Here is a 17,694-nt window from a genome sequence, read left to right on the forward strand (position 1 = left end):
TGAAATGGCACAGCCCATTTTTGGAGTTGACCCTTGTGGGATAGACCCTCCCCCTCAGGTGTTAGTGCCCCCAGTTGATGACCACCCCCCACTTTTGAAGCTGACTGGGCCCTTGTGAGTAAGGTGACCAGACAGTGAGTGTGAAAAATCGGGACAGGGGGTGGGGAGTAATAGGTACCTATATAAGGAAAAGCCCCCAAAATCGGGACTGTCCCTATAAAATCGGGACATCTGGTCATCCTACTTGTGTGCTAGTTCCTCCTCCTGTGTCTCCCCACCCCCTAAGGAATAGCCACTCCCACTGTTGAGGTTGACCCTGCCCATTGTGGGATAGCCCACCCTCATGTCTTAGCCCCGCCCCTAAGGAATAACCACACCTACTTTTGAAGTTGACCCACTCATTGTGGGACAGCTCCACCCCCTCTTGTGTATTACCCTGCCCCCTAAGGAATAAGCCCGCCCATTGCGTGACACCCCTCTCCCTGGCGTGTTAGCCCCGCCCCTAATGAACCACCACGCCCAGTTTTGGACGTCGCTTGCCCCTCAACCACACCTCCTGTGCCAGCCCCGCCCCTCGGAGCTGGTCCCGCCCCCGGAGCGGGGCGTTTCCCGCCGGGCGGCGGAGGCCCCGCCCCGTTGTTTACCGCTCGCTCGCTCGGCCGGCCAGGCTGCTGCCACCGCCTCCATCTCCATGTTGGAGCGTCCCGCTGTTGGCGGCGCGGCGGGGAAGCAGCGGGCGGGGGAGGCGCCTGTGGCCTGGCTGTGAGGGGAGGGAGGCGGGGCGCGCTGCGAGCGCACTGACAGGCTCTGAGCGCGGCGGCGGCGGCGGCGGGCGGGCGGCAGTGGTGGCGCCGCAGCGCGGAGACCCGGACTGGAGCCCGGCCCGGCCTCCCCCCCCCAACCCCGGTTCTTCCTCCTCCTCCTCCTCCTCCTCACCGGGCGGCGGTGGCGGCGCCTGCCCCTGGAGCTGGTGTCTCGGCGGAGCCCGCAACGCTGCCGCGGGGGGCGGGCGGGGACCTGGGCTGGGGGAGCGCTCCGGGGGCGGGTTCTGGCTCCGGGCCTTGGGGGGCATGTAGCGATTGCGGGTCGGGGGGTCTTACAGGTTTCGTAGGGAGGGTGGGCTCTCGGGCGGGGGCTGAGGGAGGGGCGAGGGTATTTAGGGGCTGGGCAGGATCAGACCGTTTTGGGGGGCTGGGTTGATTTGGGGGTGATACAGGTTAGGAGGAGGGGGATCCGCTTATTATTGGGGGCTGGGTTGATTTGGGGGTGATACAGGTTAGGAGGAGGGGGATCCGCTTATTATTGGGGGCTGGGTTGATTTGGGGGCGATACAGGTTAGGAGGAGGGGGATCCGCTTATTATTGGGGGCTGGGTTGATTTGGGGGCGATACAGGTTAGGAAGAGGGGGATCCGTTTATTATTGGGGGCTGGGTTGATTTGGGGGCGATACAGGTTAGGGGGGGTTGGTACATATTTCTGGGTGGTACAGGGCTTTAGGGGGTAGAGAGGTTTCCTAGGCAGGGTGTTTTGGGGGGTGATATATTTTGGGCGTTCTAGGGGTGGTGATTCGAGGGGGGAGTGATACGGGATTTTTTGTTCGTGTTTTTGTTTTGGTGGGGGTGATATTTCCCTCCTTCTCCTCCCACCCCCCACTGGGAATTACTACTGGAGGAGGAGGAGGAAGCGGCACTATAGGAGGGGTCCCCTGTGCGCGCGTTTTTTTTTTTTTTTTTTGGTGGTTTTTTTTTTTTTTTTCCCTGGCTGGCTTCGTTCCTGAAGGAGTTTTGGGAGAGAAATCTGCCTATCGATCCCTAAAAACAAACGCACACAAACCTGCCTCTGGGAGGGAAATAGCCAGGTGAAATCGCACTCTGTTTCCATGGACAACCCGTCCATTATCACCCAGGTGACTAACCCCAAAGAGGAGGAAATACTGTCCTGCACTCAGGATAAAGGTAAGCGTTCCTTTCAGATTATACTAAAGTGATGGGCGCTGTAAAGATGCGTGCAATAATAACATACACTCCGCAGATAGTATAAATATCCTTCCAAGGCACTGGGAATGGAGGCGTGTTTGGTTGTTTATAGGGTGTAGGTTGAAGCCAATATTTGTGTGATGGCCTCTGACACTGCTTGTCTAGATAATTCATAAAATTATGTTAATTTAGCATTAACTAGATTTTATTTAAATAAAATATATTGTGTCTCCAGAGGGTTCTTTAGTGTAACTTCTGTAACCTTGTTTTTGTCACCCTGGAGGCTCTCTAGGAAGAAACATCTCTGTCTGGCTTGTTAGAAAATTTTGAAATCTCATTCTAGGGCAGAGAGACGTTCGAGGGGGAAAGAGGGTTGTGACTCTCCCAACCTTAATTTAAACCAGAAAATTTATCTTCAGATCCTGTTGAAGGATTCTGCCTTGACCCTGCAAAAGAAACAGAGGCTACTTAGCATCTGAAAGTGGTCAAGCAAAACTGATCTGTAAATATACAATCATAGGCTGCTTACAGCATCCCATAAAGATTATATTGTGCCCTGACCCAAAACAGGGTCCACAAAGCCTGCTCTGGGGAGCCTCCACTGCTCAAAAGTTAAGACATTGACAGTTGTCCTCACCCTCGCTGCCCTTCCAGGATGTTGCAGGGGTCTTGAACTGTGGGTGGCTAAGTGACTGTTGTGATACAGAGGTAGGCACTACAGGATAAATAAAAGACAGTCTTTAACAGACAGAGTCCAGGGTCCCTGGAATTTTTTTGAGAGCATTACAGATCTTAAAAGTTATTGTGTGTATCAATGTGTGGGGTGTGGTTTTTTTTTTTTTGGTACAGTAGGTAAAAACAAGGCAAAAGGAACAGAAATGTGCATATATGAAAGTAACATCTGTTAATAGATTCAGCACTATTACTTTTTATTAAATAACTCAGTATTCCCTTTCTCTGTGATCAATATCCATCATTTTCGGGTGTCCTGCAGCACTCTTCCTTTTTTTCCTAAGTGTGAAGGTTCTTGTAATGGTAAGGAATTCTGAATAGCTAGAGGGCTCAGTCCCTGTTTCATTCCAACAGTGTTTTAGAGCAAAACACTCCACACCCAACCACTGATTGTCATCCCATACCAGGAAGGTTATTTGTAGGAAAGTACAGTGATATATAAGAAATTAATCCATGCCATTAGAGGTGGTTGTTATAAAGGAGCATTTTCTCCTTTGGAATAGGAATGCTACAATCACTCTTCTCTCATGCAACCAATTGTGAAATGACACATTTACTATGAGGTCTTGTGTATGCAGACTTCTAGTATTTCCCATTGGTGGTAGGAGTGATTGGTTTGGGGTGTGCAGCTGTATACAAGGCACTTGTCATTGACATTTTGTACAGAGTCTCACAGACATCTTTGGAGTAGGGTTAGGTGATACAGTAGTTAAAACATCAGTGACACCCAGAGGCCTGTTTATATTGGAGCTCCCATTATTGCTGTTATTACTGGTGAAGGTGTACTGGTGTTATCAGCAGTGAGAATTTTAGAGTAGACAGAATAGTGGAGACATAGCTGATAGAGTACAACTTGACAGCTTGTAGTAAATATATGCATTTGCAATAAACATAAGTGTCTTCAGGTTCATTAGTCCTTGTTTGATTATATATTATCTGTGGTATGTATTTGCATGTTGTATATTCATATATTACTCATTCTAGTCTATCTTAAAGTAAAAATCATGGAAAATTAGCCAGTGTGCACCGGCATAGTAGTGGTTTTTTAAACCTGGGAATTTTTACTGCTTTAGAAAAAGGTAATTCTTGGTTTTATAACTTGCAATATAGGTTACTGGTCTTTAAAACTTCATTTTTAATGGATTTTTGTTATTTAAAATGCTTCTCTACATTTTTACCCACGTGAATTTTAGATTGAATTTGTTTCAAAATTTGTAACAAAATAATATATGCTCTGAGGTTTTGTCAAGTGTCATTCCTATGTGTCGGTTAAGGTAAAGAGTTGTAAATTGCCTGTCTGCTGGGTTTTGTAATGGAAATGCTGGCCATGCTTAAAATCTAGGTATGGTTAGAGGATTTTCTATTTTTCGGGGTTTGTAGGTTGTCTTAAGGTTATTTGCATACCTCACTTTAGTGACTTCAGGTTATGGTAAGGCTTCTTTGTAACTTGGGGATTCCTTAGAGTTCAAGCAAAGCTTTAAGATGGTGTATGCTAAAGCAGAGCCTAAACCTAAGGTGCAGTATACATCGGGCTATGGGGAACTCGAACTTTTAGTGGGCGGCAACGCAGCTGTATAAATCAGGGCGTCAGGGTTAATCTTCAGTAACTTGTTTGTGTTAAATTGATGTGTATACAGTGGTTCTCTAACATGTATGTTTTTAATATATGCTGATTTAACTCTTGAAGCAATCAGTTCCAGAATTTGTTTTTAGTACATAATATCTTCTGAAATTGTTCTGTAATTATAAAAGCACTGTTTCTATTGCTTCAGTTTACTCTGGCCACTTCCTGTATGATTTTAGGCTTTGGCGGTGAAAATGTGCTCTAGGATATACCTTGTCGTATAGGGTTTTCAGGAGTAATTTTTTAGCTATTTAGTATACAATATCTATGCTCAAACTCTGAAAATGTTTGATATCTATATATTTTACCATTGCAAGGTGCCATGATGCAGGCTAGCAAAATAAAGACCTACTTAATAGGCACTGGGGGCAGTTGTCTTCATGTAAACATTCTGCTTTAAAAATGTCAAAATATTTTCTTGCTAGTCCAAAGTGCATTAAAAAATCCTTAAAAAATTGGCTTCTATGGTAATGGAACTTCCCATTAAAGTTTTTTTAACTATCAGTATTACAGTGGCACAATTAACAAATATTTAGTTCTAATAATTGGATAAAAACCATGAAAAAAGTTGACTTTTTTATATGAATTATTCAGTGACTGACTGCCACATGATGGTGCACTACATTTAGTTCTGACAGTCAAAATGAAGGCCAACTACTGAAAGTTGTAATAACTACATTTTTAATGATTTCATTTAATATTTGTCCTGAAATAGTTTCTTTTCCAGAAGTTGTTACACTTACATCAGCAAATACCAAAATTAGCTGAAAGTGTAAATAAATCAGTGCTTGGAATTATAAATCTCTTGTGCAAATTTAAAAGATTGGATGGCTATTTAAAAATATTTTTAAGAGGAAAGCCAACAAACTCTTTGATAGACTTTCAGTGAGCTAAAATGTTCCCCTTTGCGGGAAACTCTGGAGCTTGACATTTCTGCCTTTTGTAAACTCAAAACAACAACAAATTAAAATGGAAATACTTATAAGAATAAGAAAAGTAAAATTTCTTGCCTGTGGGTGACAGATTTTATCTTCGTTTTTATTCAAAATTTAGATCTTCATGTTACAGATGGAAAGTAGACACACTTATTTTAACTGAATTATTTATATTTATGTACTGATCAGTTACTTCTTGATATACTAGTTAAATGCTTCATGTCTTGAAAAGAGAGCAGTGATGATAGATTTTAGCATTGAATATTGTGTAGGCAGACAAGCTAATTGATATGTATTGTGTAATTAGGCCAAAGACGTGTATAGCCTTTATTTTGCATCTGTGAATTTCTTTTTAATCTTCATCAATGCAGAGATTGTAGGCTGTTTAAATAGTTATAAATTAACGTGTATGTAGCTGTGGCATGAAATTCTAGTCCAGTTAGTAAGTACATTGCTGTCCAGATTCTCTTTGATGTTTGGCTGATTTTCTCAGTTCAGACACATCTTTCCTAACTTGTTCTAAAATTTGACCATGATCAAAGCTCTCATTCAGTCATTTGGAATTATTGCATGTTGTCTTCATGAATGTCTTTTGTTGTATGTGTAAAAGCCATTCTTTTTTGGAAAAATTTCAGACCTGGAACACCCAGTAATCGTATTTTGAATAAAGTATAACCCTTAGTACTTTATGAAAATATAAAAGTCTTGAGAAGCTTCATTTCCCTCCTTTTTTACAAAGAGTGTTCATTGTCATTTGAGGCAATATGTTTGCAGTACCATTGTAGCTGTGTTTGGCCCAGGATATGAGAGACAAGATAGGTGAGGTAATATATTTTTTTGGACCAACTTCTGTTGGTGGAAGGTACAAGTTTTTGAGCTACACAGAGCTCTTCTTCGGGTCTTTTTTTATTTGAAGTAATAAGCATTTCAAATGATCTTCACCTATAAGCTCACATTTGGAGTAGAACTGAAGTACAGTGTTCTTGAATTTTAATGTTAACATGATTTAAGTGTCTGATATTTGGAATTTTATTTTCTCTTTATCACTGTGATTTCAATAGGATTTTTAGTGCTTCATGAACATTTGAACACAGACTGTTTTAAAATAAAGTATCCATATAACAATTTTTTTTATATTCACCAAAACACACTAAATAACATGAAGTAGAAAGTAACATTAAGAAGAAAATGTAGAAGTCCCCTCTAGCTCTGCATTGGAATGTGGCTCATTACAGAGGGTAAATTCTAAAATGTTCAGTAGTGATGGAATTGTTATATGAAACCTGAGCACATTAAGTTTTACATTCTAGATACACTGTAATAACCTGTGGTAACCTAAGATTTAGTTTAAAGTTGCAGTTAAAACTCAACAAACTGGGATGATGATGATGATTATTATTTGGGTGATCTGAATGATAGTTTATACAAATATCTGGTACTCAAGCCATATCTGAGGTCTGTGAAACTGTCATTTTATTTAATGGTGGTCCCTTTGAATTCAGACTTGCCTTAATGTGGTGATTTAACTTAAGCTTTCAGAAATGTGTGCCTTAAAAAACAGCAAGTTTGGACTATATTTTGTCAATCTGGCATTCAGAAATGCAAATTGAAACACATTTCTAATATGAGTCAATAAAACACAGTGTGATCTGTCATGCACTATATTTTAGCCTTCTCATTTTAAGCTGTGCTGAGATTCACACTAATAAACATCATAAATACGTTTCCAAGTAATTCATGTGTGCATGGAAATTGCTCATCGCATTAGTGCTAACACTAATCTGAATGATAAAAATATATGAAATATGAAGCCATAAATTCTCATTGAGGAGTGTGTGATTTGTTTGGTGTATGGGTGGGGCGCAAGTTCACTGTAAAAATCATTTGAGTCTGCTCAATAGGCATCTAAGATTTTTTTGTGAAACCTGATGAAGCTGTTCCCATTTAATGACATTACTATATACTTTCTCCTTACCTAGCACCGGCTGACCTGGAGGCTCAAACAGTCAAGTTTAAAAAAAAAAAAAAGCCCTTTTTGCTGCTTTGTCCCGCATAAAGTACCCTGAGATACTTTTAAGAAAGCCATAAACTTGTTTTACATTAGATATATCAGGAATACAAATCTTGTATTTTCCACTTTTGCTGGAGGAATCCTTGGAGTATCAGGGAACTGTAGTGGTGGAAGATATCTCAGTTTTCAGATGGAGGGCTTGGGCTGTAGAAAAATTCACAAAAATGCTTTCGGCCACTTATTTGCCAGGAGTTAGAGTTAAATAGTTGCAAACAAAAAGTAGTCTGAACCTCTTTCCCATGTTAGTTGCTTAGGTTTTAGTTTCTTATACATTTCTTGATGACCTAAGATTTTTATCTGTGCAATTTTAACATTGCATGGCAATAGTTTTTGCAGGTACTAAAATCTGTTTGTTACAGGACAATCCAAAATATTTGCAGATCAGAATGAATGTTAAATAATCTGTGTCTTTCAGTACCAGTTATATAGAATAATGTAATATTAATGATTACAGTGAAATTTCCAGCTAGTCTGTGTTCTTAGGCCTTATTCAATATTTTCTTAAAGTAGCTTTTACATGATGCAATAGAGTGTCTAGGATTTTAGCACAGTTCATACTACTGCAGTGTTTTTTTTTTTTTTTTTTTAGGGTTCTTAAGAGTAATAGATTGACAGCACTGGAAACTGATGTCTTTTATCTACAGAACAGATGCAATAAAATGCATCTTTAAGTATACCACATAATTAAATGCTTTACATAGAGGGTGAATCAAAAGTCAGATAATTCTTTTAAAGCAAGACCGTTTCCTCAGTTTTTAAAAAACAAACAAGCCTGAAGAACCTCCGCCACTTTCCTAACAATTACAAAGTCTTTATAAGTCGATTTGGAGGCCAGAAATCGTCATCTAGTCTACCTTCTGCATAACACAGGGATGACCCACCCTCAGGTGAAAAATGTCCACTGTGCCAAAATTTACTGAATGTATAATGTATAATTTTTTAAAGGGTAAACTGAAACTTCTGGAAGAGGTATGTAGAAAATGAAGTAGCAGCTAATGTGGTGTACAAAAGATACATTATGAATATTCCATATTCTTTCATCTTGGAGGTCTTGTCCAGCTACTGACCAGACCATTTTGCTATGCCTGTGAGATCTGACATGGCTCCAGCTCATGGCAGTATTGGTGCTGCTGATTGCTTGAGATCCCAAGGCTTCAGCGAGCAATAGGAGCAGGAATGAAACTCGGTATCTTACATAACACTACAGAGCCCTACAGATGGATGGCGTAACAGGAAAAACAATATAGATACAGGAGTACTTGTGGCACCTTAGAGACTAACAAATTTATTAGAGCATCCGAAGAAGTGGGCTGTAGCCCACAAAAGCTTATGCTCGAATATATTTGTTAGTCTCTAAGGTGCCCCAAGTACTCCTGTTCTTTTTGTGGATACAGACTAACACGGCTGCTACTCTGAAATATAGATACAGATATATTAAAAAAATGTTCAAAACAAAACCTTAGTAATATGCATCTATAAGCCAGAAAGTTGAGCCCATGTAGTTGCATGGTAAAACTGAACATGTTTCAGATGACTTTCATGGTGGTTCAGTAGCTTATTAATAGCACCTGTGAAACTGATTAGTCTTGTCAGTTTCATTCTTCTGCTGCTCCTTCAGAGGCTCTTCCACTTTCTGGGCAGTGTGACTCAACAGTGGAGGATTGTCTCTCTTCTCCCCCCCCCCCCCCCCGTCCCCTCCCCCACCGCTCCTTCAGTGTTCCCAGAAGCAGCAAAATGAAACTTGATAGCAATCTTTCAGTTTCATGACTGCTGTTCCTAGCTATTAATCAGCAGTGAAACTGTAAATAGTGTTTTTGTTATGATGGTGTGAGGCAAAGCTGTGATGTCCCCCTCACTTCCAACAGCCAGTCGAGGGGAGCTGTACAACAGGGGGAAGGAGAGAATTTTGTCAAGGGCATAGGAGTAAATACCTAATCTTACTAAAAGTACCATGGGATCTTTATTGTGCTGAGAAGATAGATCTCAGTTTAAGGTCTCATAGTTGTCAGTGAGCATAAGAATGGCCATACTGGGTCAGACCAAGGGTCCATCCAGCCCAGTATCCTGTCTGCCGACAGTGGCCAATGCCAGGTGCCCCAGAGGGAGTGAACCTAACAGGCAATGATCAAGTGATCTCTCTCCTGCCACCCAGTTCTACCCTCTGACAAACAGGCTAGGGACACCATTCCTTACCCGTCCTGGCTAATAGCCATTAATGGACTTAACCTCCAGGAATTTATCTAGTTCTTTTTTAAACCCTGTTATAGACCTAGACTTCATAACCTCCTCAGGCAAGGAGTGCCACAGGTTGCACTGTGTGAAGAAGAACTTCCTTTTATTTGTTTTAAACTTGCTGCCTATTAATTTCATTTGGTGGCCCCTAGCTCTTATATTATGGGAACAAGTAAATAACACTTTGTCCACACCACTCACGATTTTATATACCTCTATCATATCCTCCCTTAGTCTCCTCTTTTCCAAGCTGAAAAGTCCTAGCCTCTTTAATCTCTCCTCATATGGGACCCGTTCCAAACCCCTAATCATTTTAGTTGCCCTTTTCTGAAACTTTTCTAATGCCCAGTATATCTTCTTTGAGATGAGGAGACCACATCTGTACGCAGTATTCAAGATGTGGGCATACCATGGATTATATAAGAGCAATAAGATATTCTCCGCCTTATTCTCTATCCTGTTTTTAATTATTCCGAACATCCTGTTTGCTTTTTTGACTGCGGCTGCACACTGCGTGGATGTCTTCAGAGAACTATCCACGATGGCTCCAAGATCTCTTTCCTGATTAGTTGTAGCTAAATTAGCCCCCATCATATTGTATGTATAGTTGGGGTTCTGTTTTCCAATGTGCATTACTTTACATTTATCCACATTAAATTTCATTTGCCATTTTGTTGCCCAATCACTTAGTTTTGTGAGATCTTTTTGAAGTTCTTCACAATCTGCTTTGGTCTTAACTATCTTGAGCAGTTTAGTATCGTCTGCAAACTTTGCCACTTCACTGTTTACCCCTTTCTCCAGATCATTTATGAATAAGTTGAATAGGATTGGTCATAGGACTAACCCTTGGGGCACACCACTAGTTACCTCTCTCCATTCTGAAAATTTACCATTTATTCCTACTCTTTGTTCCCTGTCTTTTAACCAGTTCTCAATCCATGAAAGGATTTTCTCTCTTATCCCATGACAACTTAATTTACACCACAATTTACCTCTCTCCATTCTGAAAATTGACCATTTATTCCTATCCTATCCGTCCTATCGGTTACTATACATGAGAGAACCTTCTCTTACCTCATGACTGCTTACTTCGCTTAAGAGCCTGTGGTGAGAGACCTTGTTAAAGGCTTTCTGAAAGTCCACTGGATCATCCTTGTCCACATGTTTGTAGACCCCCCTAAAAGAATTCTAATAGTTTAGTGAGGTATGATTTCTCTTTACAAAAGCTATGTTGACTCTTCCCCAACAAATTGTGTTCATCTATGTGTTTGATAATTCTGTTCTACACTACAGTTTCAACCAATTTGCCTGGTACTGAAGTTAGGCTTACTGGCCTGTAATTGCCAGGATTGCCTCTGTGAAGGTTGTTGTACAAAATGAGAGAAACTTTAGCTCTCAAAACCTAATAAGTTTTAAGAAACAGACTGGAACCATCTATGGTGAATGATCCGATTCCCATTTCACTTTAGGGGCAAGATCATGCCAAAAATAATTTATTTTATTACAACCCTGAAGAGAGAGAAAAGAAAAAAAGGAGTCTTCTAGTAATCAGTAGGTGTTTAATACTACTGATACCTGGATAATTAGCATGTTTTATATATCTTGTTTGTAAAATATTTAGAAGATGTAAAGCACTTTTCCTCTTTATTTGTTCAAAATGTTTAAGACCAAATTAAATTTTAAAAAATCAGTATTTTACCATTACATTTCAGGTGGTCTCACGTATTTATCTGTCTCAGGTTATTAGGAAGTTTTTGCCTTAATATATTTGGCCATGACGCAGCTTAATTACATTTTGACCCATATTTTCTGTCATTGTAAGGCCACTGAACCAAGTCAAGACATTTCCGAAATGAAACATACATCAGCCCTGACACCTTTTAATCTAGGACATTATCAGATTATATGAACATGGTTCCCTATACTATGGCATCCTCCTTTATCATTCTGTTATGAAATTTGTGTATTTATTTTCTTTTGTGGGACTGGAATGCAAAACTACATATCCAAACTTTTCCATTAGTACTGAGTGGTAATTATTTACTATTTATTTAGAATTTTTTCCTTCCAATACTTTGTGGAGATTTGTCAGTTAATTTCCATTTTACAGCCTATCTTCTTGTTAATGTTGTCCTGTTAAAAAAGATGTACTTATTTTTTTAAAAAAACTGATCTCATTATGTTGTAATTTCCTTACATGATTCCCCTGAACATATAATTTGTTTAACTACACAGTTTAAGTGCTAGCTGAATAAGCAAATTAAAAAATAGAGTTTAGCGAACTAGCAAAATCATCAGAAGTACTATTAAACAGTTTTGACAAAAAATAAACACATGACAAAAATTCAAGGACATGACTAAAAGTATCCAAACTCACATCTAACTAAGAAACAAACAAATGAATGGTCAGGTCATTTTTTAGCGTTGCACTTCCTGCACTTCTAGTACAGTACATATTGCAACCTTAACATGATACTGTTTGATTTTATTTTTCTAAATTTAACACACATTTTCAGGAAGGACACTTGGAATGGAAATGCTAAAGGACAGCTTCCTGTTAGTCTCTTCTCCTCCTGTTTGCTTGTACTTGATCCTGTAAGTATGGAGCACCAACCTTGGAGTTATTGACCACAATCTCTTGTCACTGGTTTCAATGGCATTAGGTCCTTGTGGACTAGTGAAAAAAAGTACTATGTATTATCAAGGGTGGGAGTGGGTTGGTTTTTATTTTTTAACTACTGAATTTTCCTTTTCTGATCATACAGTTTCAATATACTAACTATGGATAGTACTTTGCTACTAATGTGACTCTTTAGGAGGTGAAGCTCCCAGTAGACAAGTGGTATCCGAGCACGTATACCCACCAGTATTATGCTCAAAGTGACACATTCAAGCTTTTTTTTTTTTTTTTAAATGGGAGTTAGAAGTGGGTTTTTTTAGGTTTTTTTAGATTTTTGCAGTTTTACAATCACAATTTCCTATTTTGTTTTAATGTTTATTCTCTATCTTGTTGCCATATGAAAGACACACACAAGCAAAACAGGAAAACTGAATAGCAATTCAAGGGAAACCATGAAAGCCACTAGACACTAAGGCCTTGTCTACACTATGAAGGGTTTGCTGGTAATACTATACTGGTAAACCCTTCTAATGGGAATACAATTTATACCAGCAAAAGAGTTCTTTGCTGGTGTAGGTTATGCAAGTTCCCCTTACAATAAAAGTCCTTAATTGTATCTTCGCTGGGGCTGTTGCTGGCACAGCTATGTGGGTTACAGGTCTGATTTTTTTTTCATATTCTTAACCAACACAGTTATGCCAGCAAAATTTGTAAGTGTAGACCAGACCTAAGTGAGTCTAATGCACCAAAAAAACCTGAAAAAAATACAGAAAAACATTTTCTATAATCTTTCACTTTTAGTAACCTGACGAGTTATTTTTAACAGTAGGAAATTTTAAATTACTACTGTCCTTTTAAAAGAAGCTGTCTTAAATATAGGCCAACTTAGGTGTTTACATTTTTGTCACACTTTCACAGTGAAAGACAAGGCTTTAGAATTTCAGGGGACGGGTTGCATTTAACTGTCAATTTAGTTAACACCATTAACTGGAAACAAAAACACACAAGTATAATCTCCAACCTACAATTAAGCAGGTCATTCTCGTCCTATGTTTCTCACTCCCTCACCCTCTTTATGACATCCCTCTATACAGGCTCCCTAGCCATTTTTAAATTCAATGCAAAATTAGAGTACCTTCCAAAAATGGAGGAAATTGGGAAGTGCTGAGAAAATGCAGGATTCCCACAACCTTGTACTCAGGTTAAATCTGAGTTTAAATGGAAACTAAAAACCCTCAGACCTATGTCAGGAAGTTGTTTACATCTTAACTGTAAAACAATTGATTCTGTGTAAAATTTTGTAAATCCCCTTCTGGGGATTTACAACATAGGTTAACAAATTTAATTAGCATGAGTGAAATGAATGGCACAGGAGACTGGTAACTGGAAACGGAACTTTTCATTCCTTACCCCATGTCTAAAATGAACAGTCATTTTCAGCTAATGACTATTAATAGCTTCCATCAAATAGCCTGAGGTTCAGTTCTCAGAAAACCAGTGTCCACATCACAAAAATAATCAGCACAAACAGCATACCCTGCCTGGCAATTTCAACAGAGGCCTATAACTGATTTAGCATAGAGACTGAACTTCTAGGAACACTGATATTACAATGGATCCAACCAACATTTTTTCTGATAAAACTGTAGGCCATTGCAGAGGCTTCAGGGGAAGATACAATTCACCCAACTGTGCACTATACCAAAGGGAGACATTTTTGCCTGACTCCAGATGATCATTGATTTATTCCTTGAAGTATGATTAATATAACCTGGTCATTTCATCCTAGTTAGTGTAACTGCAGACATTCATAAACATCAATTCTTTTTAACAATACCTAGTGATGTTTTGTAATGTTATGCTCTGGCACTGATTTACACAGGTTAATTGTATGCTGCATAAAACTATACTTCCTTTTACCTATTCCAAACATGTTGCCTTTTAATTCTAAATGCCTTGTTGTGTTATGGGAAAAAACTGACAAGAGGCCCTATTTGGCCTCTTCAATACCAATTGTTATTTTGTGCCTCAATGATATCTCCTCTTATTTTTCTCCTTTCCTTTCCTAGGCTTTAATCTCAAATAGAATTCTTTCTAGGCTTTTAATCATTTTGTTGTTTTTTAAACCTCTTATTTCCATTATGTCTTGTCTTTCTTAAGATGAAAGGACCAAAACTTCCCACATTGTTTGAGGAATGGGCTATCACTGGATTTTACGACAGTATTACCTTATTTTCTGCATTATTCACTTCCTAATTTAATCCAATGTACTATCTGCTTTTTGGACTGCTGCTATACCTTAAGAAGATCTCTTCACTGAGCTGTCCACAAAGATGCCTCAACTAATCGAGAAACCACTGGTGTGTAATGAGTGAGTTTAACTGTTCCTTCCAATATGCAGTACAGCATACTTATCTACATTGAATTATCTACCAATTCCTCGATACCCTCGACCAATTCCTCGATACCCTCGACCAATTCCTCAGTTGTGTTGGTTGCTTCCATAAAATGTCTCTCAAACCTCCTTTCCCTTTAATTTAGGTAGCTGTACTCTTAGCAAGTTTTGCTACCTCACCCGTCCCTCCAAGTGGTTGGCATGATCCAGCAAAGCATCCTGCAGGATCAGGAATTAAAATGCTGAGTACCTTCCAGAGCCAAGCCCCTTCTGACCACCACTGGACACAGTACTAATACTTGGGACACCATACTATTAACCTCTCTCCACTAGAAAAATTGGCCATAACCATTTCCTATCTTGTGGACAGCTTTAAAATCCATGATGGTCCTCATCACTCATCCTCAAAAAGGATTTTTTCAAAAACTGAAACTATGTCCTTCACTATTTGTTTATCCGCCACATTTACTATTCCACAGTATTTTAACTGGTTGGAAAAATAGGATCCCAAATGCTCATGCATTTCTGCATACCCATTGTAAGTGTGCAGATATCCTGATATGCAAATGCAAGTCTGCTCTGTGTGTCCACAGACTCTATGTGCACTTAATGCATTCCATGGATTCATGCTTGTGAAAATTCTTCACCATTTACTTTAACAGAAGTCATATTTTCTATCCTGGTTCTTTTACTATGGCAAATGACATGGCAGAGTCATGCCACTAAGAATACCTCAACAGCCCACCACTGTGGCATTTAATTTCAGAAAGGGGAACTATGCAAAAATGAGGAGGTTGGTTAAACAGAAATTAAAAGGTACAGTGACTAGAGTGAAATCCCTGCAAGCTGCATGGATACTTTTCAAAGACACCATAATAGAGGCCCAACTTCAATGTACACCCCAAATTAAAAAACACAGTAAAAGAACTAAAAAAGAGCCACCGTGGTTTAACAACCATGTAAAAGAAGCAGTGAAAGATAAAAAAGCATCTTTTAAAAAATGAAAGTCAAATCCTAGTAAGGTACATAGAAAGAAGCATAAACACTGCCAAATTAAGTATAAAAATGTAATAAGAAAAGCCAACAAGGAATTTGAAGAACAGCTAGCCAAAAACTCAAAAGGTAATAACTAAACGTTTTTTAAGTACACTAGAAGCAGGAAGCGTGCTAAACAACCAGTGGGCCCCCTGGACGATCAAGATACAAAAGGAGCACTTAAAGATGATAAAGTCATTGCAGAGAAACTAAATGAATTCTTTACTTCAGTCTTCACGGCTGAGGATGTTAGGGAGATTCCCAAACCTGAGCCGTCCCTTGTAGGTGACAAATCTGAGGAATTGTCACAAATTAAAGTGTCATTAGAGGAGGTTTTGGAATTAATTGATAAACTTAACAGTAACAAGTCATTGGGACTAGATGGCATTCACCCAAGAGTTCTGAAAGAATTCAAATGTGAAACTGTGGAACTATTAACTATGGTTTGTAACCTGTCCTTTAAATCAGCTTCTGTACCCAATGACTGGAAGATAGCTAATGTAACGTCAATATTTAAAAAGGGCTCTAGAGGTGATCCCGGCAATTACAGACCAGTAAGTCTAACGTCAGTACCAGGCAAATTAGTTGAAACAATAGTAAAAAATAACGCCACTATATAAATCCATCCTACGTGCACACCCTGAATACTGTGTGCAGTTCTGGTGACCCCATCTCAAAAAAGATATATTGGAATTGGAAAAGGTACAGAGAAGGGCAACAAAAACGATGAAGGGTATGGAACAGCTTCCATATGAGGAGAGATTAAAAAGACTGGTACTTTTCAGCTTGGAAAAGAGATGACTAAATTGGGGAATATTATAGAGGTCTGTAAAATCATGAATGGTATGGAAAAAATGAATAAGGAAGTGTTATTTACTCCTTCATATAACACTGAAATTAATAGGCAGCAGGTTTATAATAAATAAAAGGAAATACTTCTTCACACAAAGCGCTGTCAATCTGTGGAACACATTGCTGGGGGATGTTGTAAAGGCCAAAACTATAACGGGGCTCAAAAAAACAATTAGATAAGTTTGTGGAGGATAGGTCCCTCAATGGCTGTTAGCCAATATGATCAGGGATACAGCACCAGGTTCTGGGTGCCCCTAGCCTCTAACTGCCAGAAGCTGGGAGTGGACAACAGGGGATGGATCATTCGATAATTGCCCTGTTTTGTCATTCCCTCTGAAGCACCTGTCGTTAGCCACTGTTGGAAGACAGAATATTGGAGTAGATCAGTGGTTCCCAAACTTTAACTACCTGTGAACCCCTTTCACGAAAATGTCAAGTCTCGTAAACCCCCTCCTAAAAACGAATATTTCCAGGGATTTTCTCCTTTACCTGACTATAAATTATAAAAGCAGTGATCTTGGAAATACACTATTTGTTTTTATGATATGCTTATTACACATTATTTATTATTAATTATTTATCATGACAGTATTTTTATTACATTATGAAAACTGCTACACTCTGCCAAGATCTCACTTTCATAGCTCGTATCATTTTGAATAAGCCTGTTATAAGGCAAGGTTACTATGTTTCATCAAGGAGTATCAGATGTGAAACAGCAGGAAGGTATTTAAGAAGCCAATTCAAAGAGTTCCTCCTACACAAGCATTCAGGTCTTGAGCAGTCCAGGCAAACAACGCACGTAATAACAAAGCTTAAACTTGTTCTTCCTAATAATTTTAAAAACAACACTAGCTGCCTATTTAATTTTAAAAACAGCAAAAGATATCCACCTCCCTTTCCATTTCTTATAAGGAGTCTTGAAGTTTAAATCTCCTCAGTGTGATTGATATGCTTGCTTTGATCTGCTTAGCTCTTGGAAGTCCAGGGGCTCCAGACTGCTGGCCCCATGCTATCCGGGGTCCCTAGGGACAGCTCTGTCCGCCATTAGGGAGTTTTTTTACCGAGAACCCCCTGTAACATTTCGTGAACCCCAGTTGGGGAACCACTGGACTAGATGGACCACTGATCTGACCCAATGTGGCTGTTCTTATGCTCGTAAACTGAGGCAGCATGAGTATGGCAGGCAAACTTAAATCTGCCAAACTTTCCTTTTTGAAAC

The 17,694-nt window shown here is 39.4% G+C and overlaps 1 protein-coding gene across 12 annotated transcripts in view; it reads left to right on the plus strand.

The window, feature by feature from the left end:
• The first annotated feature begins 1,716 nt into the window (after positions 1–1,716).
• The window catches only part of CTDSPL (CTD small phosphatase like), a 117,856-nt gene continuing 101,878 nt past the window's right edge, over positions 1,717–17,694 (plus strand). For all 12 annotated transcript variants that reach the window (XR_010598197.1, XR_010598198.1, XR_010598199.1 and 9 more), the window contains exon 1: positions 1,717–1,955. Coding sequence is in view for 8 of the 12 variants with exons in the window: in XM_005297122.5 (XP_005297179.1) it covers positions 1,880–1,955 (76 nt within the window). In the remaining 4 variants the exon portion in view is untranslated. The remainder of the gene's footprint in view (positions 1,956–17,694) is intronic.

This window comes from Chrysemys picta, chromosome 2, assembly GCF_011386835.1.
Source record: "Chrysemys picta bellii isolate R12L10 chromosome 2, ASM1138683v2, whole genome shotgun sequence".
NCBI lineage: Eukaryota > Metazoa > Chordata > Testudines > Emydidae > Chrysemys > Chrysemys picta.